The following is a 14,509-nucleotide window of genomic DNA, read 5'->3' as shown; positions in this document are numbered from 1 at the left end:
GACAAACCTCCCCTTCATGGATATTCTTCACCCAACCTCTGCTATAATTCTTGATATTTTGTCCCTAGAAAAAGGTAATTAAAATCTCCTTCTTTATAATTCTTGATGTCGTATGACCCTAGAAAACGGTGACTACAATCTCCTTTGCTATAATTCTTTTTTCCTTTTTTTTTTACCATCAGCGCAAGGAAAGTGGTAGGGATGAACTTTATACATACCATGTATTTAAAACTGCACATTGCTATACAGTACACCCTTGAGGGGCAACCATGGGAACAACCTTCCCAATGGGGGACGAGGATGCATGCACCCATCAAGAACACAGCCCGTGAGCCTTGAGAACAGTCAACCTTGGAACTACATCACTAAGATATCAGCAACTACATCACTAAGATGAGGATGCATGCACCCATCGAGAACACAGCCCGTGAGCCTTGAGAACTGTCAACCGTGGAGCTACATCACTAAGATATCAAGCAACTACACTATGCACTTATTTTAAAAAAATTTATTGGCAATACAAATTTGAATTGACAATGTCATAGTTTAGGCTGTCCTTTTACAACAAAATTGACGTGATGCAACATTGATTATGTTAAAACACCAGAATAACAATTATCTTCTATTACTATTTATTGGTTCTATCATTTCCCTTGGGAGTTTTTTCATTTCTTTTTAATACAGTTTGAACAACTTTGAAACCTCTTGAAATCATGCAGAATCTCTCTCTCTCTCTCTCTCTCTCTCCACTAGGGTTTTGGGCGACGCGTCACACATAGTAAAGGACCTGGAGAAAAATGCAAACTTTCCCACAAGTGAAACAACAGCTCCAACATACATTGTATTAGATGAAGTCTCATACATTGCAGTGAGTGTAGAGCTAGGCATCGATACAACCCCACACATGGGCTTATATTGGTATCATGGTCTGTGTGTGTAAACAAGCACAAAATTTTGGCCTGCGACTTAAAAGTAAAATCAAGAGCTGTAATCGCAAACAAAGATTTGCCGTGTCAAGCTGCATGTGACTTGGTAGCAACACCCAATGAGGCAGCCAAGTCAATTGGGCCTTCATTGCAGCTTCCTTATAATATGATGCAGCTTGGTAGACTCTCACTAAGCTATCCAGCCAAAGGATTCGCATGCATTGTAACTCTGTTTAGTCTGATTTCTGCCAAAGGTCGATCCCCTGCTGCTGTCGGTGTCTACAATCAAACAAGTTCTTGCTGAGGGGTGGCACTTGTACATGACCAGAAATGATAACAATTGTATTGCAAACCTTCTTACCTTTTCCATCAAATCCAACACTTCAAAACCATGGATGACTCTTCCGAACACTGTATAAAGGCCATTTAAATGCGGTTGCTTTGCGTATGTAATAAAGAACTGGCTGCCATTGGTATTGGGGCCACTATTCGCCATTGCTATGATACCCCTTGCATTATGCTGCCAAATTTATATCAAAGTTTCAGATTTTTGACATGAGCTCTCTATGAGGAGGGGTGTATGCAATGGGCAACCTTTCCTTGAGAGACACCACACAAGTGAGCCACAATTACGATGCCGAAGCAGATACCAAATATGTCCTTAAGTTGATGTGACGACGACTTTTATGCATAACGAATACATTGACATGTAAACCACGCAAATGCATGCAACCCACCCCCCCACCACCACCACCACACGCATGGGCCTGATAACATCAGATACATCACCTTCAATGATTCACGAATCTCATCGTTGAATTTTCGTCCCCATATACTGGTGCCTCCCCTGCCAGTACCTGTTGGATCACCTCCTTGAATCATAAAACCCTTGATGTTCCTGTGAAATACTGTTCCGTCATAGTATCCCTTTGCACACAAGGCTAGAAAATTCTGCGACAAGAAAATTGTGAGGGTCTGTTGTTCTTGTCAAGTGTACAAAACAGTAAAATGACACAAGAAAGTCTGCATACACTTTGAAGAACAAACTAAATGATGTCTAAATATGTTAATTACAAGCAATGTATTTGACAGGATTTTTTTGCAGTAAGAAGGGAAGGCAGGAGAGAGGCTGTGTGTGTGTGTGCCCGCGCCCTTTTTTTTTTTTGGGAGCGCGAGGGTCGGGGGGGGGGGGGGGGGGGGGGGGGGGGGGGGGGGGGGGGGGGTAGGGCGGGATGGGGTCGTAGGTCAAGCATTAAGCTGGAGGCCACCAACAGCTCTTAACCATAGATAACAACTCTCAATGGCCATGGGAGAGAAGTAGAGGCCCAACGACCCTTTTTATTTAATCCAAAAGCATGCCAAATGCAAGAACAAGAGTCCCACCCAGGATAGTGCTACATCTGTAGCACAATTTGTACGGGCTTTGTAAGCCTTGCCCATAGCCATAATTGTATGGAAGCCAAAAGCTAGGTGCCCTCTCTTTCTCTATTCCTGCTAGAATAACATGGGCACTAATGATCCCCCTCACATATGATCTTGCTTTAATTACTTGCACAAATGCTGATACAATGGCTAAATGCTGAATATTGAGTGCTCCATGTTGATGATCTTCAAAAAACCTAGATAATGATGCTGATGCTGATGCTGATGCAAAAATGCTAGGGCTGATTTGGTGTAAAAACGCTGGCGGATCTGATGCAAAAACGCTAGGGCTGATCTGGTGCAAAAACGCTAGCTGATGTGATACAGAAACGCTGGTGGATCTGATGCAAAAACGCTAGGGCTGATTTGCTGATGCTGAAAATGCTGGCAATGGAAGAGCTATGGATGCTGAGGGAAAACGCTAGGGTACTGCTGGGTATTGGGTACTGATCTTCTAATGCTCCCCATAGGGATCAAGGGTTTGCTTATATAGGTTCCTTCGCCATTTGCCCTACCTACTTTTTATAGATGTCATGTCAAAGTCACTTATTGATAAATGACTTAAGTGACTATACATATGCCTATATGCGTAAGTGACTATAATGTGCAAGTGAGGGTATGCAACTATGACCTGCCTGATCGTGCACGTCCTTCTAGAGGCTCACAATGTGCCACGCTAGATCCTCAACTAACTAAGACTGACGCTAAACTAGCTTGTCCACGTGGATCTAGTGCAATGTGCACGAGACACCCCTACTTTTCACAAAAATATACGCACCTTTCTTTTCACTTAATCATTTTGCTCCTGCTAGAATTACATACATATTGATGAAGTCTATGTGTAAGTGGCCTTGCAATGACCCATAGAGCAGATCGAGAGCTGGCTACGTGCTGCCCCTTGCTGCCCTCCTAGCAGCCTAGCCGCCTCCAATTCGCAATGATTTGTTGTGTGATTCATGCTGCAGCTCCACCCCCTCCTTCTGATTCAGGCCTTTGTCTTCCACCCCAATGTCGCACACTCAGTCGCCACCTCTCTTTTTTAGGCAAAAAACACGATTGTATGTTTGAGTACTAAATGGCCCTAGAGGATGCTCAAGTTAGCATGTCCTTAAGAAGCTGTACAAACGAAGAAAGATATGTACAAGTAACAAGAGTCATAAAATGTTAGCGTACAACAATATCAAATAAACTTTGATAGATATTATCGCTTATAATGAAGCCAACCGAAATAGAGAGGAGGAACAAGAGAGAAAGAAGATCAGCCCACTAATGGGACCAATAGATGGGCTAGTCCCCCTCCCCCCTTACTTTATTACCGGGGAGAAGTCATCATACATGCACATGACCCGGAAGTATTTCCACGTTTCGTTGATCTCATACTCGATGGCAATCAGAAGCCTTTGCTTCCTAATCTCAGGGGGGTAAAAACCTAATCTCAAGAACCTCTACTCCTTACTCAAAATCCTCAATAACAAAGGCTCTCATGTTTGGAACACACTACTCAATCTCAAGGCATGGCATCCCTGTAACTCTATTCTAAGAATTTCTTCACAGTCCTCTTCATTAGAAATCTTTAGCGTCAACTCTTCTATACCGGACATAATGTAACAAACTGCTGACGTGCCAAGCCTAAAGAATGGAGACAACTTACAGATGCCGGCCGAGGGGCCTAAACCCTAAGAAGAACAAGTAACAGAAGAAGTCCTCCCAACTTATGGGGACCCGTTCGATGGGGCCCCAAGTGACATAAAGGATTAAAATAAAGCAAGACCAGCACACGCAAAAACTGATGACGTGGTAGATTTCTGAAAATTGCGTTGGCAAGACGTGGCAGGGTATACGGATTTCCGCGTTTTGCGTTGGCTGATGATGTGGTGGTAGCTGTACGGATTTCCGTGAATTACGCTAGCAGATTTTTGGCTTTGCTTTTGGACCAGATGCTTTTGAGTTTGAAGGCTTTTCACTGTAAACTGCTTTTGGGGCCTAGGGCCTTTAAATATGAGGTTAGGGCTCATTCTCTGGCATGCTTCTAGGTGCAGAGTCAGGAGTACCGGTTTGTACTGTGTTGATGCAATATAAAGAAATACCAAAAGGGGCGCCAAGGTTTGGGGCCAATACTCTCTGGGGTGGAATTCCACCACTCCGTGTTGCGTGTCGTCTCTCTTTCAGTTCAGTTGTTATTGAAGTGCTAAAAGTCTGTTCAGTCTGTTCTTTTCTATTGGCACGGGGTGCCCGTCTTGTGACACATGAAGTCCCCCCTCAGGAATCTCTACTCCCTAATCCAAGCTCGAGAGTCTACAACTCTCAGATTTGTGGATCTACTCCCGATCTTGTAGGGTGTAGAACTCTTTGGGTTGATTCGGCTCTGTCTCCACAACGCTTTTCCCGTGTAGAAGTTCTTGCCTTCCTCTCCTCCCACTCCCTTGTGCAAAGGGAGAACACTTGCAAACAAACACTCAAAGACCAAATCATTTAAACATGAAAAGGATCACCTCTGGAGTCTCAGAACTCGGAAAGAAACTCCTCGAAAGAGAACCCTAAGTAGATGACCTTCCCTTCCAGATCTACACGCTAGAAAGGCGTGCTCTCAGGTCCCTTCTTGCAGATCAGCCCCATGTATGACGTTCAAGGGTTGAAAACACAGAGAAAGAACAACTTGTCGCAATGGAATCGATCTTCAGAGATACTTCGTAATGGAACTCTTCTACTTGGTCTTGGCGACATCTGGCACACTTGGGGTAGTCCTAGAGGTCGCCGACATCATCATCTTTGCTGTAGCAAGATGGAGGAATCTCTAGCGCCTTCTTTTGCTTATCCTTGAGAATGAGAGAGAGGGGGTGCCTTTATTCTCCTGGCCAGGCAAGAAGAGAGGTGTTTTTCCTTGGCTCTACAAGAACATGACGCCTAGTTTTTGCTGGTCTTTTTACCAAAGGCTGCCCACTTATCAAATGGGCGACTGGACACCTTTAAAAATGGTCTAAACCTACCAAAAACTCAATAAAACCTTATAAGCTGAATATTTTGCTTACAAAAACACAAACCAGACGTCCCTAAATGCAATCTCACACACGTATAATGCCAACATAGACTCCTTTATGGGAAAGCGTATGCTTTCTTGATAGGCACTCATAAAGAAACTCACTTTTTTAGACAGCAACTGCATTTCTTCAGAGGTAATCAAAACCCATCTTCATTCAAGTGCTTGCATCTTACGCATAACTCTTAAGTCAGTTCAAAATCTACTCACACGATGCTCTTCGTCACCCATCCCATAATGCATCAGAGATGTCTCTTCCAGATGGTCAAATACTTCTTCTCAATGCTCTCTATCACCCGTCCAACGTGAAACATTAGAAGTATCCGTTCTTGCTGGCCTAGCAGATATTCCCGTTCTCACAGTGCTCTCAATATTCTTTTAAATGACGCACTAGAAATCTCTCTACTCAAATGTGAAAACCCTCTCCCTTATGGATCCAATTTAAATAATTCATTTAGAATTATATTTCTTTAAGATAAAACTAATATAACATATAAGATCAATGTAAGGTGCAGCGGAAGTGAATGTTGAACTTTGCTCAAGATGAGTGCTCCGAACTGTGCTCAAGAGTTCCTTTTACTTACGGAAGGGAGAGCCTTCCGTTCCTTTAGTGAGAGAGTGCAATGGACACAAACAAAGTGGTGAACACTGTGAATGAAGGGTGTTGAGACTGAGAGATAGAGAGAGAAGAATACGACACCAGACTGTTCTCAAACCCTGCCCAACTCTCTATGGTGAGAGCGGTCTACTATTGATTGCACAAATCTCTACAATGCTTGGACTTGCCGACGATGAGGACGACGATGAGACGGGCTGAATCTGAAAATGCTAAGGGCTGAAATCTGCAAATCTTTATATGTTGAATTATGACTATGTCGGTGGCGATGTCGATGACGACGATGCGATGACGACGATGAGATGACGACGCGCTGAAAACTGACAACGCTGGTCTTCTTGTGGCCTTGTCGCGAAGGTTTGCAAAACTGCTCAGGTTGGACTGCAAACCAAAAACGCTGCTGTCTACTGTCGCCGTGAATCTGCAAGTACAAAAACGCTGGTTGATTTGATGCAAAAACGCTAGGCCTTTTGCAATGCTGAAAACGCTAGAGTTGTCACGGGGGTTGGTCTTGCTGAGAAGTTGATTGTTGAGCAAGGTGCTCCTATTGCCTCTTCTGCCAGAAAGTGATAGCGCTAGGTTTCTATATATACAAACTTAGCAAAATTGCCCTACCTAGTTTCCAACAAAAGTCACTTAAAAATAATAAGTGAAAGATGTCAAAAATAGGGAAAATAGATCTATGCACTGTAAAAATGCTCCTGATGGAAATCTGATGGTCATGATGTGTGCAACCAGAGGATATGCATCTAATCTAAGTGCATGCCCCACGGTCTGCAAACAGACTCACAAAAGTGCCAGATCACTTCCTATTCTAGACTGACTTGACTGAACTAAATCCTGGTCATGCTGTAGCTTGTCCACGTACACATAAGGTTAGATGTGCACGTGACATCCCCTCCTTTTCGGAGTGAAGTACTGGTACCGAACTGTATGGCACCGAGGGAGATCGCCAATAGCATCCGGTATCCTGGAAAGGACCCTTCGTCGGCCCACTCTGATGCGTGGGTCATGCGATACTTGAACTTCATAAAGGTCTGCAACGCTTGCTTCTTTGGGCAACGCCGAAAGCGACACAAAGTCATCTTCAATGCGTCCACTTCGTCTATAGTCGTGCGTCTACCTTCTTCAAGAATCTCTGAGGCTGAAAATTCTTGAAACCACTTCCAACACAAAAACATGAACATACCATTCCATGTAAAGTGATTGGAAAAGCTCGTCTTCTTTAAAGACTATGCATGCAATGTAGATGAACATAGAGACGGAGTGCCAAACCGTTCACCACACACACGCAAACAATGAGATCGAATCTTGTGTTTCTGACCTAAATCAATCAAATGTGGCAAATCACAATGGACATGACCATGCTTGATGCTCAATCTTTCTTGTGCTCTTTCTGATATTGTGTCATGCCAAGGCAGAGACATGGAATGTGAATTCTTAATGCAAACATGTCATCTTTTCATGAATAATCCGCATACATTCGTGCTCATTCATGAGTGAAACGTGCTCAACGTACAATATGTTATGCCTATGAAAAGGGATCACATAAACACGTTGACTAAAATACAAGAAACAATCACGAATGAAACACTCATACCATGCGTGCTAACTAATCATTCGAACACATAATACTTCCTCTGAGGGTTCTTTGGACCTAGGCTCGAGAACCAAGATCGGTTCTTCCTGAGGGGGTTCTTTGGACCTTGACTCGAGAGCCAAGATTGGTTCTTCGGGATCTATCGAATCTTCTTGTGGGGGTGCTGTGGACCTCGACTCGAAAGCCAAGATCGGTTCTTCGTGATTGATCGAGTCTGCAATGAGGTTAGCTTCACTAGAGAAAGTATCTACTAAACCATCATTCTTATGAACAATCACATCATCTTCATGCAAATCATCATGCTTGTCATTGTCATCCAAATCATCATGCTTATCATTGTCATTCAAATCATCATGCTTATCATTATCATGCAATTCCTGTGTGTCATGCATTGAAGAGACTAGGAGAGTCTCCTTTTCCCAAATCTCTTCAATCTTCGCTTGCACATTAGAAATGAGAGAGGAAGAATGAACAACCTTCTTGCGATCCAATTCTGTTTTTCTTTCTACGTACTTGCCTTCAAATTCTTTGGCCTCCAAGCGTAATTGCTCGCGCTCACGCTCCATGGCTACCATTCTTGCTTCGTGCCACATTGTCATCATGTCCATCATCGTATTGCACCAAGCCTCCATAGGATATGGTGCAATCCTTGGCATAGATGGGGAAGGGGAGGGTCAAAAAAACCTCCTGGTGGGAAAAATTCTTCTTCGCTACTCCCATGCTCACCACCTCCATGCGAAGTATCCATTCCGCTTCGAGTGATGACCATCCACTCAAGTCGCGGGTTCTTAAGTTCACGAGGAACTTGGGTTCTTGCGGGTTCTTGAGGTTCTTGGGGGTCTTGGGTTCTTAAGGTTCTTGAGTTCTTGAGGGTCTTGAGTGATATAGAACACTGCCAAAGCTCTGATACCAATGTTAGGTGCAACCAAGGTTGCATACGTACAACGTACGGATAGGTCCGTACAGTACAGCCGTACAATACAGATCCGTAAGTATGGATAGGGATCTGTACGAATGCTTTTTTTCAAAGAAAACAAATCGTGCATTGTGAGGTCTGTATAACTTATTAGAGTCAAGACTTCATACTTCAGTCTTGGATTATCATTATGTACTTTTTTTTAATGCTCTTAGTTTAATGAGACAATGACATGAGACATTTGGCACTGTTTGGCTGTAGACATTGATCAGCTTTGTGTTTTCACTGTTCGCTTAGACTGGTGGACTCTAGTCTTTATTTGAAGTCTTGGCGAATGCATAAGTAAAGGTATGAAGTACTCTCAATTTTAGTCTTTTTGAAAAAAAGGACGAATTTTTATGTACCTAAAAACTCAATCCATACTGTACTACGTACCTTACCTACCGAATTTGTACCGAACACTACGTACCTAGCTACCTTGGATGCAGCGGAAGTGAATGTTAAACTTTGCTTAAGATGAGTGCTTCGAACTGTGCTCAAGGGTTTCTTTTACTTACGGAAGGGAGAGCCTTCCGTTCCTTTAGTAAGAGAGTGCAATGGACACAAACAAAGTGGTGAACACTGTGAATGAAGGTGCTGAGACTGAGAGATAGAGAGAGAAGAATACAACACCAGAATGTTGTCAAACCCTCCTCCAAAGACCCAACTCTCTATGGTGAGAGCGGTCTACTATTGATTGCACAAATCTCTACAATGCTTGGACTTGCCGACGATGAGGACGACGACGAGACGGGCTGAATCTGAAAATGCTAAGGGCTGAAATCTGCAAATCTTTATCTGTTGAATTCTGACTCTATGTCGATGACGACGCACTGAAAACTAAAAACGCTGGTCTTCTTGTGGCCTTGTCACGAAGGTTTGCAAAAACGCTGAGGTTGGACTGCAAACCAAAAATGCTAGGGCTGATCTGCTGTTGCGGGGGAATCTGCTAACGCTAGGGCTGATCTGCAGTAATCTGTCACCGTGAATCTCCAAACGTTGGCTGATCTAATGCAAACGATAGACCTTCTGCAATGCTGAAAACGCTAGAGTTGTCGTGGGGGTTGGTCTTGCTGAGAAGTTGCCTGTTGAGCAAGGTGCTCATGCTGCCTCTTCTGCCAGAAAGTGCTAGCGCTAGGTTTCTATATATAGAAACTTAGCAAAATTGCCCTACCTAGACTTAAAATAATAAGTGACAAATATCAAAAATAGGGAAAATACGTCTATGCACTGTAAAAATGCTTTAAATAGGTTCTAATGGAAATCTGATGGTCATGCTGTGTGCAACCAAAGGATATGCATCTAATCTAAGTGCCTGGGCATGCACGGTCTGCGAACAGACTCACAAAAGTGCTAGATCACTTCCTATTCTAGACTAACTTGACTCAACTGAACCCTGGTCATGTTGTAGCTTGTCCACGTACACATAGGATTAGATGTGCACGTGACAATCAAGAAGGGTGGCAGGGAGTCATGTCATATAATCCTACCTCTCTCCCTCTCAATCTCCATCTCTCTCAATGAAGCCTAGACCACAATATAACTATTTTGTATTGCTCTCTAGTTCTTGTTATTAAATCGTTGAGTGTATTAGTTGCTGCTTTTTCGCTTGTAGTTTGATGTTTTGTAAGTTGGGCCTTGACTCCATCCTCATTTTCAAAATATTATGGATTTTGATATGTCTTTTACTGTGCAACGTTGAAGCCTCTTACATGTATGCAAAGTTTGCTAAGATTGAGAAACCTCTTAACTCTATCATGTATCCCTCATCCTCTCGTGATGATGTGGCAGCCCCATTCCTGTTTAAACTTGTCCAAACATTGCCGTTCTTCTTTGTCATGTACACATCTAACTCTATGTGCATGTGGACAAGCTACTTCAAGTCCAGGGTTCAAATCATCTTAGGAATTGTTTAGGAATTGTTCTGGCACCTTTGTGAACCTGTGAGCACGCCGTGCATGTCCAAGCACTTAAGAGTAGTTGCATATCCTCTGGTTGCACACATCATGATCACCAACATTACAGTCAGTAGCCATCATGAGCATTTTACATGGCAAAGAACCCATTTTCCCTATTTTAGCCATTTTTCACTTATTATTAATAAGTGACTTTGTTGGGAAACTGGGTAGCGTAAATTTGCTAAGTTAATATATAAGAAAACTGGCAGTCACTCAGTAGAAGCAGAAGAAACCAAGAGAGCACAGGCAAAATCTGCAGCAGGCCCTCTAGAGTTTCTCCTCAGCAAGACCTCAGCAAAACCAGCATTTTCTAATCAGAAAGCCAACGTTTTACATCAGCCAATCATAGCACTTTTCAGCCTGCTACAACAGTGTTTCAGCCTCAGCAAAACCAATGTTTTTCAGCAGGTGGAATCAGTGTTTTCAGCAGTCTGATCCAGCATTTTCAGCCCAGAAGGAACAACGTTTTTTAGCCTTGAAGTTAGCATTTTCAGCCAGCCGTCGTCCTCGTTGTCGCCGTCATCCCCGACTTAGATCAGCATTGCATCATGGCATCACGAACTTGCATCAACACCTTTGTACCAGATTTGTGCAATCATTAGAATAGACTTCTATCGCCATCGAGAGAGGGGCCCTTGGAGGAGGGTTCGACAACAATATGGTGTCATATTCTTCTCTCTATCTCTCTCTCAGTCTCAACAGCTTCATTCACAATGTCTTTTCACTCTTTTTGTGATCACTTGCACTCTTTCACTAAAGGAACGGAAGGCTCTCCCTTTCATAAGCAAAGCACAGTTCGGAGCACTCATCTTGAGCAAAGTTCAACATTCACATCCGCTGCACCTTACATTGTTCTTGATTCCAAGTTTCCTCCAACTATGTTTCTGATAGGAGTAAGCCAGCCAACGTTAGTTGCAACCCAATAAAGTGGGGTGTCCCATTGATGTATCTCTTAGTAGCCATGAAGTTTTGGGATGTTTTGTATGAAACTAGTTTTAAAAGTTTTGAGACTTCCGTATGAAACTATCTTACCGTTCTTGTTCCCATTTCAGAGTTTCCCACAACTAAGCCTCAGATAGGAGTAAGCCAGCAAACGCTAGTTGCAAGTTGCAACCCAATAAATTGGGGTATCACATTGATGTATCTCATAGTAGCCATGAAGTTTAGAGATGTTTCATATAAATGAGTTTCAAAAGTTTCGAAACGGTTTCACTAATTTATGAAATGCCAGAATCAAAGTTTATCTTTAGGTGTCACACCATATATATGTATGCTTAGAGCCTACAGTGAACACAAACATTAACATTAACAGACTAGGAGATTCAAAAACTCACTTAAAAGTTGAGGGCTTCAATGGACTAGACCATGTGACTTGGACACAAGTAGAGACCATTCGCCTTTGAAACCTTGAAGAAAAGTTTCAAAACGTTTTAAGCGTTTCGCAAGTTTCTTGATGGAAGAAATGTGTTTCTTGGCAACTATAATGTATCTCTATAGTATTAAGTACCAATCGCTGCCAAAACTTTGCTATCAATCATTGACAACTATGAAGGCTACATATACTTTGCTATCCGAGGTTAAATGAAGCAGATTCTCAAATTAAATTCCCAGCCACCAAAAACTTCACTAAGTATGTACTTGCCTTCATATGGTCAGCATGCATAAAAGACAAAAAAAAAAAGAAATCATGAAGCAAGTTCTAAATATAAAATTTACAAAAATAACCCATGCACTTGGAAGCTAACTAACCGGCACACTCCCAATTGAACTCTCCTTTACGATTCTGAACCTCTTACACATCATGTAAAAATCTATAAGCCTCCCATATCACACAGGCTTGTGCAATACATACACTTTCTGCACATGATGCTTGTATGTCATGTATATCAGGTGACGTCATGCATGAACTCTTGCAAGTATGTGTGTCAGGGTGAAGCAACAGAGTTACCTCAGAGGTCTTGGGCACTTCGTCACAGAAAATCTCGCACTTTATGTCGCCCAAGTTTGTATGGAGCGTCACGGACTGCCACCAAGAAACAATAGCGCTTGAGACTCTCTCTCTCTCTCTCTCTCTCTCTCTCTCTCTCTCTCTCTCTCTCTCTGTGTGTACACCTACCATCTTCTTTGGAACTTCTTTGCGAGTTAGACGCTAGCCATCGACCAACAGACGTTTGGGTTTAGCACCATCGTGACCCGGCCCTTTTTGTTGGCACTGCCTGCTTGCAGGAAGTGATATGGGCGTGCTTGCCTGGGTACACATTTTTAAGGCCGTTTTTTAGGCTTTTTGAGGCTATTTTCAGATTCCCCTTCGACCCCTGATAAAAATAGCGGTAGTTGTTAAAATTAGCGCTGGTTTATGCGCTTGCTGAAGAAAACCTTTACCATCGTGAGGACGAGAGCATCGCGAGGTCGAGAGCAGGAGCAAGCAGCAGAGCGTTTACTCGCAAGGTAGGAGGAGCACAAGGTATGCGGACCAGTAGTGTTGTGTGTGTGTGTGTGTGTGTGTGTGTGAGAGAGAGAGAGAGAGAGAGAGGATTCAAATCTGGCTTCAAGTAGACAGCATGGCAATAGCTTCAAACCTTACTCCATTACACAATGGTGGGCTCATTATGTTCGTCCTCATTGAGGATGAATACGCTTCTGCTTGGGATGCTTAACAAGGGCAGGAAAGAGGTAAGTCCGAAATGTAACTCATCGTTGTTGATTTGAACTTAAATTGTTGTGTCTAAGGTAGTTTTCTGGGGCCTGGGCAACTCACTTTGGAAGCAGAAAACCCAAGGCCAACCATCTGTGAGGTTTAGTTTAGCATGTCGTCTATTTAACTCCTGGGTTCCTTTTTTATGCAGGGAGAGTTAGCGTCACATTAAGATAGGATGGAGGCCTGCTGGGGTCCTTCAAGGATGGTGGTCTGATATTTGAAACCACTAGCTGCAAGATGCAAAAATAGGCCATTGCATACCATGCTCCCAAGTTGCCTAACCATACAGTGCATTCATCCTTATGCACAAAATGCTATTTATGTGTCGACCACTGGCCCAAAAAGTTTTAAGCATCTTGAAAACCCTTTCACCAAATCTCTTATCCAATCCCCAAGACAAGAATATAGGCTACCAAGGTAGCTCAGACTCCAGGCTACATATCGCGTCCAAAAAAGATTTGAAGGCAAAGAGATTGAGTAATTTATTCGTCTCTTTTGAGAAGTGATTGTTTGTTCTGTTCACTTTCCAGTTTTCTGGTTTCTTTCCATCTTGTGTGTCCTTGTATCTCTCTACACTCCACAAATCCCCTCCCCCCCCCCCCCCCCCCCCCCCCCCTCTCTCTCTCTCTCTCTCTCTCTCTCTCTCTCTCTCTCTCTCTCTCTCTCTCTCTCTCTCTCTCTCTCTCTCAGGCTGTGCCGCCGTTGGCAAATTAGTGCCATCCTTGTTTTGTTTGGAATACACTAAACCCCACCTAGGGTAGAGGGGCCAGTAGTGAGATGGGTGCCAATAATAACACACGACACCCCCCAAAAGAAGACAGTGACGTTTGGGTTGTTGGCTTAGGCGAGCTGATGTGGGGTCATGCCATTCGCTGAAACCCTGGTTCAAACCCGGATTGAATGCATCCTTGTTTTGGCGCCTCGTCGTCTCAAATGTCTGGATGACCGGTTTTTGCATTGAATGTCGTGCCAACCTGTCGCAAATGTTTTGCGCAGGGGTAGCTTTGGAGCCACCTATGTCATCTGAAAGCCCTACGCAATGCGCATCTTTTGCGCCCCTTGCAACCCGAAATTGGCCATGGAGTGAGGAAATTTGTTGTGCGCAAGTTAAATCTACCCTTACTGGCCCCTCTACCCTAGTCTTGCTTGGTGGGCCTTTGCCGTACATAATATGATTAATTTTGGAGCGCAGCTGGTTAGTTGGTTGTGATTGCTACTCGCTTGGGATTTGTTGTGGTGACACAAGAAAATGAGTAGAACCAATTGATAGGCACCAATAATAACTCGGTTTGGGACT

At 43.3% G+C, this 14,509-nt stretch overlaps 1 protein-coding gene across 2 annotated transcripts; it reads right to left on the bottom strand.

Moving 5' to 3' along the window:
* Positions 1 to 816: 816 nt before the first annotated feature.
* On the bottom strand, positions 817 to 12,783 carry LOC147456471 (Cyclophilin-like peptidyl-prolyl cis-trans isomerase family protein). 2 transcript variants are annotated; one of them, XM_086514920.1, is made up of 5 exons: positions 12,631 to 12,783; positions 12,463 to 12,537; positions 1,716 to 1,877; positions 1,288 to 1,446; positions 817 to 1,205 (listed from the first exon to the last, which is right to left on the bottom strand). In XM_086514920.1, exons 1-5 carry the CDS (start codon positions 12,631 to 12,633, stop codon positions 1,122 to 1,124), a joined length of 483 nt encoding a protein of 160 aa, XP_086371046.1. In that variant the 5' UTR covers positions 12,634 to 12,783; the 3' UTR covers positions 817 to 1,121. The 2 variants fall into 2 exon arrangements, with proteins under 2 accessions (XP_086371046.1, XP_086371047.1); XM_086514921.1 differs by lacking the exon at positions 12,631 to 12,783 and adding an exon at positions 11,849 to 11,920 and having other exon boundaries at positions 12,463 to 12,506.
* Positions 12,784 to 14,509: the final 1,726 nt, after the last annotated feature.

This window comes from Adiantum capillus-veneris, chromosome 6 (genome assembly GCF_014529385.1).
Source record: "Adiantum capillus-veneris isolate H3 chromosome 6, ASM1452938v2, whole genome shotgun sequence".
Taxonomy (NCBI): Eukaryota; Viridiplantae; Streptophyta; class Polypodiopsida; order Polypodiales; family Pteridaceae; genus Adiantum; species Adiantum capillus-veneris.
The sequence above is the reverse complement of the archived record's forward strand: the minus strand, read 5'-3'. Positions and strand labels throughout refer to the sequence as shown.

Excerpts from the sequence above, each read along its gene's own strand:
- LOC147456471 (XM_086514920.1), bottom strand. Across the intron at positions 1,878-12,462 it reads AAGTGCCCAAGACCTCTGAG|AATTTTCTAGCCTTGTGTGC; the intron begins GTAACTCTGTTG and ends TTCTTGTCGCAG. Across the intron at positions 1,447-1,715 it reads AGATTCGTGAATCATTGAAG|CATAATGCAAGGGGTATCAT; the intron begins GTGATGTATCTG and ends TAAATTTGGCAG.